The 20016-nt window shown below is 45.0% G+C and overlaps 1 protein-coding gene across 1 annotated transcript; it reads left to right on the forward strand.

Annotated features, from left to right (window-relative positions):
- The first annotated feature begins 748 nt into the window (after window positions 1-748).
- Window positions 749-17845, forward strand: LOC142591142 (uncharacterized). Its single transcript, XM_075703518.1, has 5 exons — window positions 749-820; window positions 1325-1487; window positions 13061-13343; window positions 14486-14515; window positions 17684-17845. Exons 2-5 carry the CDS (start codon window positions 1386-1388, stop codon window positions 17710-17712), a joined length of 444 nt encoding a protein of 147 aa, XP_075559633.1. The 5' UTR covers window positions 749-820; window positions 1325-1385; the 3' UTR covers window positions 17713-17845.
- The last annotated feature ends 2171 nt before the right edge of the window (window positions 17846-20016 follow it).

Raw genomic sequence — 20016 nt, forward strand, 5'->3', positions numbered from 1 at the left:
CGTTCCTCGCTCGCGCACGAGAGATTGTACTGCATTCGCCAGCTCACCTTCCCACGCATTCACTCATACGGGACCTCACGGCGCCTCCGACGGCGTCGGCAGGAATGGCCCTGGAGTGTCCATATGGTTGATAAATTATACATTGGAGACAAATTGAGCAAAGGAAGAAAACGGGGTACTTGGAGTATTACACCGAATCAGGGTGACGTTGTGGGTTGAGCGAATGTACACTGGCAGCACGAGGCCTATTACAATTCGGAACAGTGCATCGTAGAATTAGTGGAGCAAGGCCATCGTTAATGTCATCCAGCTCAATCTCCATATGCATTTTACGTGTATGCTTCAAAGCATTAGACAAGGAATTAGAAAGCGAGAAACGCCGGTGGCGTTTTGAGAGCATGACGTCGTTCGTTTTCTCTTCAGTAATGGAAGAAGAACCAAGAGGAAAGACCTTCAATGTTAGTTGTCGAATCACCGCGAAACAAGTTCGATTGTATGATGCCCAGATTGCGCCGCTTGCTTACAAAGGCAAGGCACATAAAGTCCACAGCACAATAGGGTAGTAATATTCCTGCGGTATAAAAAGCACAAGAAAGCTCCTTTTACTACTCTGAGCTTCAGATGTTTCGAGATAATGGGACAATATAATCGCGTAGTGAGGTCACGTCACACATGGGGTATTTTTTTAGCCTATACAGAATATCTAAATATCGTTGGTAGCGGATAAGCTGAGTTTAGTTCTTGAGCTTCGTTGCTTGAAGCAGCGGACATTAGCGTCACGAAAGAATGAGAAGCACACTGGTCTAACAAAGTTTATCGAGTAAGTTTGTTAAATTACTAATTCACGGCACACATTACCATGTTAGAATTGTAGGTGGCGAATATGCTACGCAAAACAACTTCCCAAAAAATTCTGAGAGCGCTACTGCTTCCAGGTATACGCCAACAAACATCTGGTAAAAATTATTTATTGTTCAGCCTATACTTCCTTTAGCATTATATTCCCCTAAAAGTAATATTCGCCTCCACGAGAGATCCAGCTCAAGCACTAACGATTATGTTTTCGGTAGCAGGCTATTTTTTTAAATATTCTGCATATTAAAGGAAAGAAAAAAGAGGAATCACCTGGAATATTTCACCATGCAGAAACACATGTAGTCGATCTGCGCTTCACACGATCCACTGTACGATTCCACGCGCAGGTTTGAGAGGCAGTCTTGACCTAACTGCTAGCAGCGTTCGACTTGCGTGTTCGTCCTCCGTGGCTTCTCAATCCATGTCGTTGCTGCGCCGTGTGCTGATGGTCCTGCTGCTTGCTGTGCAGGGCGGCGTACTGGCTGCTTGGTACATTGTCAAGTGCGGGCAGGTGTGCGGCGACGACTTTAATGTCAAGTGTGAGGCCGGATGTAACTGCGTCTACTACAAAGGCCTCTCTGTGGGCGCCTGTCGGCGGTCATCCATGCCCAGCGACAACATACTGGATTATGGTATATCGTTCTTCTGAGGGCCCACCGCCCTTTAACTCAAAGTAACTGTGACTAATAACGTCGAATCCCGCCATCCCTAACATCGTTATTCACACGCAAGCACGAATTTTTAAAATCAAAAATCGCACCTTGATATAAGTACACGGGTGCTTTGCACTTAGCCCCCATTGAAATTTGGCCGCCGTGACCGGGATTTGATCCCGCAACTCGCGCTTAGCAGCGCGACACCATAGCCACTAAGGAACCACGGCGGTTCGCATCGTTGCATATTATGATGGGAATGCATGTCGGGCGGCTGTCTTCTTTTTTTTTTCTTGGCAAAATGAGTCCGACGTTGTATTTTACATGTTTTTTTATTTACCAGGTATGCTTTGCGGTACTTTCCTCTGCATCGCTTTTGCATTGTCAATTATCTTCGTCTAACAGGTCTCGCTCATTTACACGCTTGTTCATTACCACTTTGTTGTGTCCTCGCGCAACAGCTACATATTACCTGTGTGCGTTTTTCTCTCAGCCTTTCTTCTTTTAAACAGCGTCGTGTTCACTTTTTAAATATTGCGAATAAAAATGTCCGACATTCGTCCGACGAAATGTCTGACGCTCATTTGTTCACGAGCAAAAAGCGAACCTTTCCCAGCCCCATATGTGCGGTCTGCTCTAATGCCGTCTAGCAAGAGGATATTATTTAATGAAGCACTACACTGGCCAAAATTAAACAAATTAATGTGCGATTACTTTCTTAAAAACTTGCTCAGAAATTTCTACATGAGTTACATAATATTTTTGGGTCTCATTATGGTTCTGACTGGCTTTGCAGTGTCATGCATATGCTGCTGCAGGCCACATCTTAGACATTTATTTAAGACTGTTTCACTTGGTTGGCTATTGATCCCAGTTTATTAGTAATGAGAACTGTATTGCTTTCATAGTGATTCTTTGCTGACTGATGCATTTGAATTTTCCACAAGACGATAACAAAAATGGATGAAATTTTAACTTTTTCTTGCTAACCTGCCATGTGCTTTTTGACAAGTTTACTATGGATTCTTTGTTAGCCTATGTTGTCTTTTCACAGTAGTCTTCTTGAGAACTAGCCGTAGTCGTGTGTTCTTACAGCAAGAGTGTTTGACACAATTTGAAAAGCGGCTCGACACTGCCATCGAAAAGTGAAACGGCTTACATGGGTTACTTATCTTACTCTATTTGCAAGAATGCTGCACCACGCACTAAGGGTAACTTGACGCACACTACTGGAGTCATCTGACTCATCTAGAATAGTTAATGGACTCCGACAGCTTCAGAGTCTTGTAACCCTTTTGAGAGGGTATAGACGAATACCACAACAGAGTATGTGTGACTATTGTGTGCGGAGTCACGTAAACAACTTGTATCGAGCACAGATAGTCTCGGGACTCTCTGCCAAAAGGGAGTTCGGGAGTCTCCCACAAACTCTCTCGTATACGTGACGAGTCCAGACTCTTCGGAAAGAGTAAGGGATACTCTTTTTTTTCTTAGTGTGAACTGCCTATGCTTTGTTCTGTGTCTTTACAATGTCGGATTTCGCAAAAGAATGTTTCGGTTCTTGCGCCCTTTCTTCAGGGAGCGGTGTGCTAGTTGGGGAAGAATGTCTGCCATGTAGAGTGAGAAAATTTGGTGGCAATTCTAGCCACCCATCACCAAGGCCAACAGAGAGAAGCTGCAGGGTTAGATAAATATATGCAAGCGCCACCAATGCATTGCCGTTACAACGTAATTTAACATACCCAAAATTGGATAACTACACCAAGTTAACACTTGCTGCCAAGAAATTCGCAAGTGAAAAGTGAAAACAACGCAGAAAGATGAGCACGCGACACTTAATGAAAAACAGAAACAGAAGAAGAGGGAGGGAGAAGGTGACTGCCGGTTTCTTCCTGGTGGATCACTCTGGAGGTGCCGTCTATGAGAAGTAGTGGCCAAGGAGGTGTATTGCCTCCGCAAAGGGGCCCTAAATTTCCAAACACTCCGCATCGGTTCAACACCGAGAATCCTTCTTTCTACACTCATGGAAAACACCAAACATGGAAACCAGTAAATGCCTGCATGCGCATGCGCCCCTGCAGGCTACCCGCCATACTGGTTAAAATAAGACGCAGCATAAATGCTTTTAATCTTCTCTAGGCTGTATTAATAGCGACACATCCTACGCAGAAAAATTGGAGGACGCTTAAGCTTCTCCTTTAAGAGTGGAACGCGATAGCGTTCAAAGATCCTTGACTGCTTTGCACGCTTCCCGGCAACTGCACGCTATGTAACCGTAATGTTTACCAGGAAACGCTAGCGGCGAACGCTAGGCACGAAGGCTAGCTTTCTGGTATAAACGCGGCCTCTTGCGTGGGCCAATCTCCTCTTACTGTTTTCCACTTTTATTTTTTCAGTCTAAGAAGATCTAACATAAAAAGCATGTGCTATCGGTGCTATCGGTACTTGTCATACTCAAAATTCCGAATAACTCTTTTAACAAATGGAAGACAAGGTATCAGCATATTTAGTGATAGAAGGATTATTGGCTATGTGTGGTACCACATGATCTTTAGCGAAACGACGGTCGACGCACGCGGGACGTCGGATTTTCTGAGACGCGGGACATGTAACGCAATCGCCTTAATAATATCACGAATTCTAGAGCTCGTGGGCATAGCCTCCACAGAGGACACTCGAGGTAGCGCCGAGCGCGCTCTTTCGTGTGCCGCTCTTGTTTAACAACAACGGTTTAAAAGAGTGATGCGTAAGCTGTCGACGCCTTCTCACTGATACGATACACAGAGTGCGAATTCAACGCAGCGAAAGTTGATTGCGAGGCGCTACTTACTTATTTCCCTTATGCCCGCTTCCTAAGCGAAATTGTAGAATGTGATCACTTCGTGCAGTTACACCATATTAGCACAAACTTAAGCTTTCCAAAGAGGCAGCATCGATAAAATGAAGTATTTATTAAGCTGATGGCTTCGATTGCCATTTGCCTGTATGATAAGGCTCTCCCCAAATGTGACGCAAATTCGTTGAAATTTCCACGCCAATTTTCTTGCCAATTTAACATTTGAAATGCGACACAGTGGAATAACATAACCAAGCGAAGCTTATAATGGTTATATCGCGTAATTATAACCTGTAACAATAAAGCTTAAATGGCCACCCGGTCAGCGAGCACCTGTTCATAGTTGTAAAGGAGACGCCGTAGTCTTTCTGCGTGTTGTTATCACAGATGTGCACACAGCAAGATCGTTCTACAACTTTGGTTATTTAAATTTTTACAGCTGAACGTAGCAAAATGTTTTGCGAACGTTGCAACAGTTCAATCCAGCAGGCGGCAGCTTCTAAATAAAGGTAAAAAAATTCAAGATCGACCGTTTCCCAGAAAGTTTTCAGAGCCGCGCAAACCAGAGCTGGCCCGCGCACCCTGTCGCAAAATGACGCCACCACGTGACAATGCGGAGCTGCATGCTACTAAAAAACTCTGTTAATTTTAGTTGCAGGTCCTAACCCGAACAATCTTCAGCATCCGGCGTCCGCTCACGTTCTCGCCTTGGCCCGTTCACGCCTGGCGTCGTTTAAATGAAAGTGAATCGTTGGCTTCATGATAAGGTGCATTCAAAAATACAGTAGTAAGAGTAGCAACAAGCGCACTGATAAACACACCTCTGTTTATTCACATCAGCTATTTGCGAATAGCAGCCACGCATAGAAACTTATGGTTGACTAAATATGGCAGCACCTGAAAGAATGAGGAGAAGCGACTGCGAGTGTTTTAGAAAAAAGTGACTTCGTGCTTCGCGTGCGAGGCTCACCACCGCCAAATTTGGCTGATAAAAAAATTAAATTATGGGGTTTTACGTGCCAAAACCACTTTCTGATTATGATGCACGCCGTAGTGGAGGACTCCGGAGATTTCGATTACCTGGGATTCTTTAACGTGCACCTAAATCTATGTACACGGGTGTTTCGCATTTCGCCCCCATCGAAATGCGGTCGCCATGGCCGGGATTCAATCCCGCGACCTCGTGCTCAGCAGCCAAACACCATAGCCACCGAGCAACCATGGCGGGTAAATTTGGCTGATATGTTGGCAGCTACGAAAGCTGTTTTTCCACCACCACCAAGGCCTCGTTAAGGGACCCTTTTAAAGGCGTGTATGCGAACGATAACGGAATCATTTTGTTCACTATTGTTCACCGTTCCGGCCCTGAATTTTTTCCCTTTCGGCAGAGATCTTTCACTTGACATACTTATAATGAAAAAAAAAAACTCTGAGAAGCATGCTACCAAAAGAAACATCTTAGTTTCACAATTTTTAGCAATGTTACGGATCTGGTGTCAAATCACCCCACAAAGGCTCCATGATGGCCAATGAACATACGATGCTTTGTTAGAAAACATAGAGTTCTCCTACATATTGTATTGCAGCGGGAGAAAAAGGTGGATTTTGTTTTCGTCAGATGTCATATTGGCCCGTGTAATGTTTAAACAATGGAATAGATAGACCAAAAACATGTCCTTATCACAGCTGAGAATACCCTCTGTTCTAAGTAGCAGTTCACGCTGAGTTTTTGATATTCGTACGCCAGGCTTCTCGAAGCGACCTTCCGTTTCTTTCTTCGTATAGCGAGTATGTTGGGCGCACGAGATCCATCAGTCTTCTTTGTTTTTAATAGTGAGTATACTACTTACACCAGAATGGTCAATGTTTTTTTTCCATTTTTATATACTTAACAGTCCCGAAGCAGTAAGTATCCCGAAAAACGACAAAAAGGTTATGTTTCTAGGAAACGCTTCGCGAAACACGTGATAGATATTGAATTGACCACTCCTTATCACAATTTCACAACTACTCAGCCCTTGTGGCATTAGATTCGTTCATGGCAAAACAAGCAATCATTTAGACACGAAAATGACTTCGATCACATTTTTTGCTTCAGCTGCTATTCATTTTATCTTTGTTGTACAATATATGCATAATGCCAGATGCACAAGTTGTTCGACGCTGATGACGTCTTCAAGTGAAACGATAAGTCTTGCTGCTACTCAGGATTTTCTTAGCTTCTTTTTTCCACAGAACAGTATCGATGCGCAGTATCGATACGCAGTATCGAACAGTATCGATGCAGTATCACTTTCCGCAGTATCGACGCGCGAGGTCGCCTTGTCGAACAATTCCTTTTTTCTTCTGGTGCGTGCCTTCTGAAAAAGAAGGAACCCACATATTACTGTCTGCAAACACAACCTTTTCCTCAATTGATCTCAGCAAAGTTTCCCCGTCTATAGTGCCTGAACTCGATTGGGAAGTTATGAACACTCCTTACGGGAACGACCACTTCCCCATGCTGCTAAGAACATATAAAGAAAACGAATATCTACCACATGCTCCTAGGTGGTAGATCGATACAGCCGGCTGGGAGAATTTCCGGACTCTAACTAGTATCTCATGGAATGATATGGTTTCTTTAGGAATTCATGCTGCTGTGCAGTATTTTACAGCCTTCATTATAGATGCTGCATCTACATGCATATCAGAAGTAAATGGCTTGGCATGTAAACGGCGTGTCCCGTGGTGGAGCGACGATTTTAGGATCGCTTGTAAGAAACAAAACAACGCGTGGGGGTTGCTACACGCCTTTCCCACTGCGGAGAATCTTATCAACCTTAAAGAAGTAAAATCCCAAGGCAGGTGAAACCGCCGACGGGCCAGAAGAGAGAGTTGGCAGAAGTTTTTATCGGGTATCAACTCGAATACATATGAGGCGAAAGTCTGGAACAGGGTTAATAGGATAAGAGGGCGACAAATATACTCCCACCCTTTGGTAAACACACAAGGCGATACCCTGCAAGACCAGGCAGGTTCACTTGGGGAGCATTTTGAGAGCGTGTCAAGTTCAACCAATTATTCACGGTCTTTTCTCAAATATAAACAAATAGAAGAACGTAAGCCATTCCCAAGAAAAAGTCGAGAGAAAGAGCCTTACAACCGTCCCTTTAGTATTGCCGAGCTGAGAGCTGCCTTGATCACATGCAAGAGCTCTGCGCCAGGACCTGATAGAATTATATACGACATAATTAGGAACGTACACACTGATACACAACTGACTTTACTTGCACTTTTCAACACTATTTGGGCTGCTGGATATCTTCCCCATGAATGGAAAGAAGCGACTGTAATTCCCATTCTGAAGCAAGGTAAAGATCCTTCGTTGGCGTCAAGTTACCACCCGATAGCCCTCACAAGTTGCATTTGTAAGCTGTTTGAGAAAATGATTCATCGGCGACTCATACATTTTCTGTAATTAAACCAAATGCTTAATCCCTTTCAGTGAGGCTTCCGAGAAGGGCGGTCAACAACCAATCCCCTTGTGCGCAATGAGGGAAACATTCGCGCCGCCTTCCTACATAAACAATATTTCCTATCCGTATTCCTCGATATGGAGAAGGCGTACGACACAACGTGGCGCTGCGGAATCTTGAGAGATTTGTCGGGAATGGGCATCCGTGGCAATATGCTCGCCCAAATAGAAAGCTATTTGTCCAACCGTACATTCCGCGTGAAAGTCGGGAGTGTACTTTCACGTCCATTTATACAGGAAACTGGTGTACCCCAAGGAGGTGTGCTCAGCTGTACCCTCTTTATACTTAAGATGAACACACTCCACGCTTCGTTACAAGCAGTTACATTTTATTCCATCTACGTATATGCCATACAAATAGGTTTTAAATCCTATAACCTTGCAGTGTGCGAAGGACAAGTACACCAAGGATTGAACAAGATATTTAAGTGGGCAGACGAAAATGGGTTTAAAGTCAACCTCCACAAAAGTTTTTGTGTTCTTTTTACAAGAAAGAGCAGCCTGGTTCCTGACCCGAGCGTGGAACTATGTGGAGAGCAAATACCTGTCAAGAAAGAGCACAAATTTCTAGGTGTAATACTTGACAGTAAGCTTGCTTTCATCTCGCACAGAAAATATCTCAAAACTAAATGTCTAAAAACAATGAACTTGCTGAAAATGCTATCTCACACAACATGGGGTAGCAACAGGAAATGTCTTCTGAATATTTACAAGAGCCTCGTTCAATCACGGCTAGGCTATGGTGCCATAGTATACAACTCTGCCGCCCCGAGGACACTGAAAATGTTGGATCCCGTCCACCACCTCGATATCCGTCTGGCGACAGGCGCATTCAGAACTAGCCCGATTGAAGGGTTATATGTAGAATCGAATGAGGGGTCACTCCATATGCAGAGATCATATATCAACTTCACATATTTTCTTAAAATGCACTCTACTCTTGATCATCCGTGTTCTAAAACCAGTAGTAATTTGACGTACACTGCCCTTTACCACAATCGACCTTCAGTGAGAAGATCTTGCTCACTGCGCGTGAGGAATCTTAACGTGGAAACTGATATCCCACTCTTCGAACACCGCTTTATGCCTCCAGCGAAGTATCTACCTCCGTGGGAGTGGCAGGTGATTGAATGTGATATATCTTTTGTAAGGCTTACAAAACATGCACCAGAACTCGAACTTTGGATGCGTTTCCATGAACTCCAATCGAAGTATTCTTGTCCTCAATTTTACACCGATGCATCAAGATCGCATGTTGGCGTGTCTTACGCGGCTGTTGGCTCCTCTTTTTCTGAATCAGGTTTATTGAACCCCCATACCAATATATTTACCGCAGAAGCCTATGCAGTACTGTCTGCGGTTAAACACATAAAGAAATTAGGACTAGAAAAAGCAATTATATTTACGGACTCGTTAAGTGTCGTAAAAGCGCTCATGTCCTTAAGAAAACACAAAAATCCTGTTCTTATTCAGCTTTACTCGTGTATGTGCAATATTTATTCAGCTCGTAGACATGTAATATAATGCTGGGCTCCTGGCCATAGATGCATCGAAGGTAATGTGCTGGCCGACCAAATGGCCACATCAATTACATCGCAAGCTATCAATCCTACCACTGCTACACCTATCACAGATCTCAAGCCTTTTTTGCGAACTAAACTGCGAAGACACTGGCAACGCTCGTGGGACAGCGAAACAAATAATAAGCTCCATCTGCTTAAGCCAAAGTTAGGCTTCTGGCCCTCCATTACTAAATCGCGAAGAGTTGACGTCCTATTCTGCCGACTCAGTATAGGACACATATATGGTACTCACAATTTTCTCTTGACTGGCAATGAACCTCTAACCTGTGGTAGATGTGGTGAGCGGCTCACGGTCCTACACGTCCTCGTGGAGTGTCGGGAAGCCGAAAGAGAAAGAAGGGAACACTTTCCTCTAGCATACCCGTATTGTCTCCCTCTCTATCCTGCTATGTTTATTGGTAAAGAAACCCTTTTTACCTCCAAAGCTGTCCTAGGTTTTTTAAAAGAGGCGGTCTTGCATGTTAATAGCCCAAAGGTTTTGTAGCGCATCTTCTCTACAGAGGATGCTGCTGCGATAGTGGTCCTTTTTTAGCACGCCCCTTCAGGTCCTTGCGCTTCAAGGACTCTTTTATGGCAGTAGTGCTTTTAGGAAGTTTTTTTAGCCGGTGATCAATTTGAGCACATTGCAATTCTTATCACAAGGTAACTTTCGCGTCCTTGGCACCCTTCATAGTCATTGTCATTATTTTATTACATGTCTTCTAACGTCTTTTAGGCCCCTTTACAGCCCTGTCCAATCCTATGTTCGTAATTTATAGCTCCGCATTGAACACATTCACACTGGCCTGGCGCTCTTTGGTCCTATTTAGCCCTTGCGCAACAAAAGGCTACACTCATCATCTCATTTCTCCGAGATATTTTAATGCCTCGTCCAAGAAACGCTTGATTTGTGACATATCTGAGCACGTGGCTGAGTAGGTGCCACAATAGAGGCTTACTATCATCACCACCCATTCCGCCCAAAATTCAAGTGCGTGGATTGATTCTTCTAAAAGGGTAAAAATGCTTTCCGTTATAGGTATTGCCTCTTTTCATGGTGATAATGATGCGAGAATGAAAATGTGAAGCCTCGCAATGCTCTCACGCTAACCTTCCCTGCTATGTTAGCTGTCATGTCAAGAACGTTTGCTAACTGTTAGTACCATCACTGACATATCACTGACAACCTCCTAGTCCGACCATGAGCACGGCTGCGACCTTATACTAATTACAGGGCATTTTAAACTTATGTTTGGGATTAGTGACCATGTCCTCACGGACGCCGATGGGGCGTGACTAAGCGACCAGTTTACAGGAACTTCCTACATCAACGCGAAACCGATCAACTCGAAAATGGAAACGAGCGGGTACTTACCTATCGTCAGATAAAACAAAAAAATCGCAGTTCCCCCCGAAAGGCGAAGCACCGAATGCGATAGCAAATTATTAGAAAGCTGTACGAATTAAGGATTGTAGTTAATCGACCATAAAAATTTGTGAGCGTTCGCTTACTAACTAAATTAACAATCATAGAATGTGTAAGGCGTGGCTCAACGAGGAAGTAGGAAGAAACAGAAACACAGAGACAGCGCTGTCTTTTTGTGTCTGCTTCTTTGTACGTCCTCGTTCAGTCGCGCTTACACATTCTGTCAAGGATTCAAACCAACCAGCCGGCCAACGTCTTTTAACCAAATTAACCCAGCAAGGTGTCACGTGCGCACATGTAAACATGAACACATCTGGCAGGATGAGCGCGGAAACTCGCTGTCAAAATTCTCGAGTGAGTGAGGAATGGCGGCAGCAGCAAGCGAATTGACCCTCACGCATCTCTCGCTTCAACTGGAACGAAACGTCGAAAGCAGAGTGCATAGGAAGCTACCGGCATTACGCACACTCTGCAAACATTGCAGCTCTCTTTGAAGATGAGGCCCGCGTGGGCGCGCACGTTGGCCACGTCGCAGATCGCTTTCGAGACACGCGAGCTCCGGCAACGCGTCCCTACAGCATCCGCCAAAGGCGTCCACTGAGGCTTCCGGGATTCGCGTGGCCAACGCCGTAGTAGTCAGCGCGGTTCTCTCCACTCTGTACCTAGCCGCCGGCGAGAAGGACATCGAGGCACCCTATCAGCCACAGGAGAAGAATGCCCCTCCTACCTCGCTTGACCACCTTGCCTCACGCGCTAAAGTAGGGGCCACGCATCTGGTCCGCGTTCCTCGCTCCCGCACGCGAGATATTACCGCTTTCGCCCGCTCATCTTCACGCGCTTTCACTCACACGGGACATCATGGCGACGCTGAGGTCCCGTAAGATGGAGATACAATAGAGAGAAATTATAAAAATTATACAATGGACAGAAATTGAACAAACGAAGAAAACGGGGCTACCTGGAGTACAACACCGAATCAGGGTGACTTTGTGCGTTGAGGGAATGTACTAGGCAGCACGAGCCCTATTACAATTCGGAACAGTGCAGCGTAGAATTATTGGAACTTGCTTAGCGGCTATGATGTTGGGCTGCTGAGCACGAGGTCGCGGGATCGGATCCCCGAAACGGCGGCCTCATTTCGATGGGGGCGAAATGCGAAAACACCCATGTGCTTAGATTTAGGTGCACGTTAAAGAACCCCAGGCCGTCCAAATTTCCGGAGTCCTCCACTACGGCGTGCCTCACCATCAGGAGGCGGTTTTGGCACGTAAAACGCTATAATTTAATAATGGGAACAAGAGGATTGTTAATATCGTCCAGGTCAGTCTCCATATGCATTTTACGTGTACACTTGAAAGCATTATAGACAGTTTTAGGAAGCGAGAAACGGCGGTGACGTTTTGAGTGCATGACGTCGTTCGTTTTCTCCTCAGTAATGGAAGAAGAAGCAACAGGAAAGAACATCAATGTTAGTTGTCGAATCACCGAGCAACAATTTCGATTGTATGATGCCCAGATTGCGTCGCTTGCATACAAAAGCAAGGCACATAACGTCTACAGCACAATGGGGTAGTATTATTCTTGCGGTAAAAAGCACAAAAAAGTTCCTTTTACTACTCTGAGCTTCAGGTGTTTCCAGATAATGGGACAATATAATGGCGTAGTGATGTCCCGTCACATACATATGGAATGTTTCTTAGCCTATACAGAATATTTAAATGTCGTTCGTAACGGATAAGCTGATTTTAGTTCTTGAGCTTGCTTGCTTGAAGCGGCGGACATTAGCTTCACGAAAGAATGAGAAGCACACTGGACTAACAAATTTTATCGAGTAAGTTTGTTAAATTAATAATTCACGGCACACATTAGCATTTTATAGTTGTAGGTGACCAATATACTAAGCAAAACAACTTCCAAGAAATTCTGAGAGCGCTACTGCTTCTAGGTATACGCCAACAAACTTGTGGTAAAAATTATCTATTGTTCAACCTACACTTATTTTAGCATTATTCTCTATGAGATTAATGTTCGTCCCTATGAGCAATCCAGCTCAAGCGCTAACGATTTCGTTTTCGGTAGCAGGCCATTTTTTAAAAATTCTGCGTTTAAAAAAAAAAAGAAAGAGAGAAATCACCTGGTATATTTCACCACGCAGAAACACATGCAGTCGGTCTGCACTTCACATGATCGACTATACGATTCCACGCGCAGGTCTTGAGACGCAGTCTTGACCTAACTGCTAGCAGCGTTCGACTTGCGTGCTCGTCCTCCTTGGCTTCTCAATCCATGTCGTTGCTGCGCCGTGTGCTGACGGTCCTGCTGCTGGCGGGGCACGGCGGCTTGCTGGCCGAGCTCTACATTGCCAAATGCGAGGATGCGTGCGGCGGCAGCGTTAATGTCATGTGTGAGGTCGGATGTAACTGCGTCTTCTACCAGGGCCTCACTGTGGGCGTCTGCCGGTCAGCCTTGTCCAACGACAACATACTGTATTATGGTATGCCGTTCTTCTAAGGGCCTACCGCCCTTTAACTCAATGTAACTAAGTAACTTTGACCAATAACGTAGAATCCCGCCATTCCTAACTTCGTTCTTCACTCGCAATCACGCGTTTTTAAATTTAAAAAGCACACCTTGTTACAAGTAGACGGGTGCTTCGCACTTAGCCCCCATTGAAATGCGGCCGCCTTGACCGGGATTTGATCCCGCAACTCGCGCTTAGCAGCGCAACACCAAAGCCACTAAGCAACCACGGCGGGTCGCATCCTTGCATTTTATGATGGGAATGCATGTCGGGCGGCGGTCTTCTTTCTTTTTTATCAAAATGAGTCCGAAGTTGAATTTACATGTTTGTTTACTTACCAGGTATGTTTGGGGCAATTTGCATTGTTAATTATCTTCGTCTAACAGATCGCGCTTATTTGCATGCTTGTTCATTACAACTTTGTTGTGTCCTCACGCAACAGCTAGATCTTATCTGTGTGCGTTTTTCTCTCAGCCTTTCTTGTTTTTCATGCGTCGTGTTTGCTTTTTCAAAATTGCGAATAAAGATGTCCGACATTCGTATTCGATCACTTCTCCAGTTTAATTTTTGTAGCACAGCTGTATTCCTAGATAGTCACCGACCGATAATTTTTTTTAATTTGCCCGTGGTACTACCGCTTCCGCCATATTATGTATCTATGAACGTCACCAATACTTCCGATGCCTTACTTTGCCTCGCTCGATTATCACCTAGAATATGAACCGGCGCGTGTGACGTCACAAATGTTGCGGACCTGCGCAGATTTGCCGCCAATAAATTGTACCTACGTACCCCACGACGTTTGCATCAAAATTTCACCGCTGTAAAAATGCCGCACAACTCATACAAAGAAAGCTCTACTTACGTCGCCAGATGCCAACGAACTGACGCTTGTTAGGACTAGCTACATTAAAAATTTACTGAACGGGTGGCAGGTGGGCAGCTGTCATGCAAATCTCCTCGTTAGTAAGTTTGGAGCAGCAATTACTTCCGTAAATCTGACATGAGATAAGCTTCAGGGTGTATCGGTAACGTTGGGAATCGAGATATATCGTCCGCCGATGATGACGTGCTCCAAGTACCTCAATCTACAATGTTGTTTGCTCACTTTGCAGACGGAACGACCGAAAGCACTTTTGCACGCAGTAAGTTTCGAAATCATTTCGCGAAATACGCTCTATCATGATGGTTTCGTAGAGTTCTATGCATTAGCAAGGTGTCACGCTGATGTGCTCGCATTGGCGCACCGCGAGCAAAAAGCGAACCTTAACCAAGCACCATATATGCGGTTTGCTCTAACACGGTCTCGCAAGAGGATATTATTTAATGCAGCTCTACACTGTTCAAAATTAAGCAACGTAATTTGCGAGAACATTCTAAAAAGCTTGCCGAGTAATTTGCCGCTTAACGTCGTTATTTTTTTTTAATGTCCGAGCATTGCGACGTTTCAGCGGTCTCTCTCAAAATCTCTCCGCAACTGTATGCACCCTCATTGTTGACCCTGTGCACGATGTTTTATAATCGTAGGATGGAGGTTACTGAAAGACAACCCCACCACAAGACGTAGGGGTGTTGTAGCACACGAGAACACTGTAAAATAAATGACACTTGTAAAATTGAACAAGGGTGCGAATCTGGCTATATAGAAAGGACAGATTTACACCCGCCATTCTATTGCAATGGTGTAAATTATTTTAGTGTGCATAAAACACAGGCGAAGCTGGGAGCAGCTGCGCTTTGATCTCGGTTTTAAAAATCAGACTGATTTCTCTTTTACGGCCGCAATAAGCTACATCGACGGGTGTTAGTGCTACTATTGGTTCTCTTAGCGTTGCTTTGTCGCAGAGCAATGGTTGTCTTGCACCTTCCGATCTAACGTTCTGGAAATTCTCTAGAGACTGCGCTGGCTTCCCGCCCATACTCCAGTTTTTCTATTTACAATGTGTCTCGAATTGTGTGAGATGTCTTCTGTAACGTTGTCGCTTGAAATCACCAATGCCGAAAGGCTTAACTTTGAAACAGATGCAATCAAAGGCGATAATTCGTGCCCTTCACCTTTCGTAGTGCATTTGTCGTGGATAAGAACACTTTGTAAGGACAGTGCACAAATGGGCTGGTGGGGCCCAAACATAGGTTGCTTCGTTTTATGGTGTTAAATTTGAAGAAAAGTACCAGGAAAAATCAGTTTTGTTTTGAATAACTGGCACTTGAACCGGGCAGAAATCTGTGGTTTTCTTTTTCAGCAGCCTAAATTGGGAGATTTTTCTTTTAATATTCGCAAACCGCTAGCACAAGCAGTGGATGTTTTTGGTCAGAAGCGTTCTTTAAGCAATCATAATTACTCTCGCGTTGCTGTAGCGTAGCGCCTAGGGTAGCGCGGCCGAGCACGAGGTCGCGGAATCAAACCTCGGCCGCGGCAGCTGCATTTCAATGGAAGAGAAATGCAAGATCGTCCATGTCCCGGACATTGCGGCAACGTTAAGAATCCCCTGTTGGTAAAATCTCGGAGGCCCCCACTACGGCGTGCTTCACGATTTTGGCACGTAATACCCCAGAGTTCATTTCCACTGACCAATAAGACTTAAAGGGACATTTAATGTTAGAACAGCGCCTCTCCATTCATGGGAGGAACTCATCTCTACAAATTCTCTTAGTCGGACATTGTTAATATATTTGAAACAAACCATGTTAACAAAAACAACAAGTACAGGTGGGCTTGGACATCTCTGTTTTGTTATCTGCTATTGAATAAGAAAGAGAAAAGTAAGAAAAAGGTAGTGCATACGGGCAGGCTTCGCAGAGATGGACGCTTTTTCTAGTTAGAGAAGCCCTTGTTAACTTACATTTTCTCATGCATTGACAGCATTTCTGTGGCCGTCTGTATTGCCTTCCATCGTCGTCTGTTGTCCTATTATAGTCGATTCCAATATACGTTCTTCCAAGAAAGGAATATAACACCTACGCGGATGGACTACCAACTTCATGGCGAGCCAACGTCCTTGAAAATACCTTCTCAACCTCATTTAGCAATGAAGAGCAGTGTTACTTTTCGGCGTGATATGCTTCCTAGCGCCTTGCCGCCACTTGCAGTTATCGGACCTGTGGAAAATGCGACGTGACGCATCACTGTCTCGTTCATGCAATCGAGGCTCCTAAAAAAGCAACAAGCTTTCGGTCATTAGGGGCCTCCAGGCACCGAAAGAAATATAGTCGCCGGTTTGCTCTTGACCGCGAAGCGAAAACGAGGTTCAAATCATATTGATAAAATAACAATAACAGATATTCTCCATTCAAATTATCCCACAATGTGGACAGTATTACTTAGTTTGGCAACAGCTGATTTTTTCATTATTCCTCAACGAAAGGTCAGACTTAGCGGAGCAATTGGGATTAACTAGCTTTTTGTAAGTTTTCATCGGGGGTACAAAGATTCGTAATTTTTCTTTCCTGTCCGAAAACAAAGACCTTCATACGTGCACAGCCTAATCGGTACACTCTTACGCCTTCAGAAGAAAGTAAATAGGATGTCAGTCTTATCAAACTCAAATTATATTCAGGGTGTTATGTGCCAAAACCACCATCAGATTAAGAGGCACACCACCACCTGTGCATGCTTAACGTGCATGTAATGCACAGGTGTTCATGCGTTTTGTCCTCAATGAAATGTGCAGCCGCGGACAGTTAGTCTCATGGTGTGTGCAGTGCGTTTTTAACCGCATAAAAATGTGCTTACTACCACCTTTTGCAGTGGGCACCACGTAAGCACTGTAATGCTGTAGATGCCCAAAGTATGGGCAGTTTCCCGATTTCTCCCCGGCTTTCTCCAATAAAATTTTAACACAATAGCGCTAGGGGTCACGCGTCGCAGAAAATCCGGTGTCGGCGTTCGCCGTCGGCGGCGTTCACCGTCAGAAAAAAAAAGAAACTTCTGAACCAAGCCCCTCCACGTGGCGCAGCGGCGTTACTGATTGAATTGAATTTCTCCAAGTTAAATGCGTCAAAAAATTTGCACGAAGTCCGACACACACTCAACCTATAACGTCGGATAGTAACTTGAATGAGAACATGATATAAATTATCGAGAAAACATAATTCTGTTGCGCTGTAACTCAAACACAAAGCGCTCTTTCCTTGCTTACGGGGGTGTGAGCCACTGATGAGCCGATGCTAGCTGCCTCTGCCTTAAACAGGTATGAACCATTGCTCTGCCCTACACAGCCGCAGGGATTGGCGCAACGTTGATTTTGTATCGGGCCCCGCCTGCTTCTGCTGTCCGTCGTACACGCAAAACTGTACCTAGCTCGTCTTCGCAGCGGTCGCTCGACAGAAGCTCCTAGACTGAGGGCAGCCGACCATTGCGATAGAGGACGGAGAAAACAGTCGGTGAAGACCTCCGGGGAAAGCGCAAGGAGGAAGATTCGTCTGAAGAATCCGCCCCAGGAGCAGAAGAACACAATTACTAGAGCTCAATAAAGTTTCCATTCACTCATTCACTCTATCGGTACTCGTGTTGCATATTATTGGGTGCTCGTGGCGGTGTCAACGGGGCCCGATACAGCTATAGGATTACACTCACAAAACCAAAGCGTAAGCGTGCTCCAATTTTAAAGCATGATATAGTTTTAGGTCCCGCTGTCGGCGACCTTCAAGTTAACTTGAGCGAACACCCACAGCCTTTATCCGAGCACTCTACTAAGAACATCCGGGCAGTTTGTGAGAACAAAACGAAATCGTGAGCGCAACCGGTCAAAGCTCTTCAAAGTGTGGTTTCTGACCTCAAACCCTTTGTACAGGACCCCAAGTACACTTGTTACTGGCCTAAGAAGTAACAATATACATTGCTTCCGGGTTATTACGAATGTTTGTTCACGATATATCTCATGCCGTAATGTCTGTTAAGTTGAAGTTTTATTTGTCATTTCGAATAGCGACGCTCAAAAGGCCGATACAAGGCACCGTACACTAAACTCACCCCTTTTGCCGCTGAGCGTACCGCGAGTTCCGCGGACCTTCTACATGCACTTCTACCCATCGCTGCCATTTAGCGCTTTACGGTGTTGCCCTGTTGAGCACGAGTTCACGGGATCAAAGCCTAGACGCGGTGACCGCATATTAATGGATGTGATGTGCAAATACGCCCATGCCCCATGCATTTGGGGCACGTTAATGATCATCTTCCGGTCAAAATTATTGCGGAGTTTGTCCGCACGGCGTGCCTCAATTACATTTTGGTTTTCGCACGTAAAACCACGGAGTACAATTCATTCTTCTAGCTATAGGCAGTACGCTCTGTCTCCACGGCGTCTTCCGCCGTCTGTCGTGCAGCCTTCAGCCGGTTTTTTTTTCTTTCTAGCTGGACAGCGTCCATATGGACCTGTGCCCAGTTTGGCGTGGGGCGGTGTGGTATGGTAGGGTATGCCGTTGAGAACATGCACTACAAGTGTTTTAAGATTGTGGCTATTATCATCGCCAACCAGTCTGCTTTTGGGGTTGCAATTTCATGCTTACTTCGGCTATCAATTTCGGGAGAGGGAGAATTTTTTTTCTTTCCACTCTCCTAATAGATGCACACTCACGCTTATCAATACGTGCCTTGCGAAGTCTTTCAGTATGCATCCGAAATATCAGCAGGCGCGCCTCCTTGGTAGAACCAGGCGCGCGAATTTTTATGTTCACTACAAGAACCCCTCGACACTGGCCCCAAGATCAGCCCCCATAAACTTGCTAGGCGCTCCTTCTATACACAATGACTTACTGAAACGAGCCTCTTGAAGTAGTGTCTCTTGTGCGGCCACCCCAGTTGTTCCCACTTGCCAGCATGCGTTCATGACGTCCTCTGCAGCGCAACGAAAACGACTCAGTCAAGTACTCAAATTGCCGCTACTGTAGACAGAGTACACCTTGAAAACGGTTCTCTTTTTTATTTTCTTCCAGAACGCTGTATACTTTTCCCATTTGTCTCCCTTTTGTAGAAGCCCACTTCACTGCCCCATTTTAATGCGTCAGCTTCACTTACGGGTCATCACCACATACGAGCAAGGCTGCGCGTCCGCGTCAGCTCAAGTCTAGTTGTGAAACAAAGTGACAAATTTTGCTGGACAAAAGGCTGCTTACAAATAAGCAAATTTTTACAAGAAAACATTTCTCTACCTGTCTTCCCTGAAATAGCGCCCGCCTGTTACATGCATCTCGCTTGGGCTGACGCATTAGTGCGGTCCAGATCTGGGCAAGGCAGATAAGAGTAAGCGCCAAGTAGTTTGGTGGAGGCTGTGGGATTAATTCAAGAACGGAGGCGTTCTTCTCCGATCTTGTCCGTTCTTGTCTTTCACAGGCCCGTGAAAAAAACAGATGGCGAAGTCTTCAAATTTCTGGAATTGAAGAGTATTCACAATTAAGCATGACCACAATGACCTATCATACCTGCTGGCTCATGAGCACTCATAATATGCCCTGCGCAACATTAGGAATATCGAGAGTTATGTGCGCTAATAGGCGTTAATGTAGATTCTGGAAATACATGCATAGGAGTTATTACTTTCTTGTCGTCCTTCTAAAATTTTGCAAGTTCTTTATTTCTCCTATACTACGACCAATTGTGGGCCGTTCTTCATCTGCTACCCACCACTGGTGCGGGATCTAGAATTCT

The sequence above is a fragment of the Dermacentor variabilis genome, chromosome 8 (assembly GCF_050947875.1).
Source record: "Dermacentor variabilis isolate Ectoservices chromosome 8, ASM5094787v1, whole genome shotgun sequence".
NCBI classification, from domain to species: domain Eukaryota; kingdom Metazoa; phylum Arthropoda; class Arachnida; order Ixodida; family Ixodidae; genus Dermacentor; species Dermacentor variabilis.

Coding starts and splice junctions, on each gene's coding strand:
- LOC142591142 (XM_075703518.1), top strand. CDS start 1,386: ATGTCAAGTGTGAGGCCGGATGTAACTGCGTCTACTACAAAGGCCTCT. Junction 1,488..13,060: donor CGACAACATACTGGATTATG/GTATATCGTTCT, acceptor TTCCACGCGCAG/GTCTTGAGACGCAGTCTTGA. Junction 13,344..14,485: donor CGACAACATACTGTATTATG/GTATGCCGTTCT, acceptor CTCACTTTGCAG/ACGGAACGACCGAAAGCACT.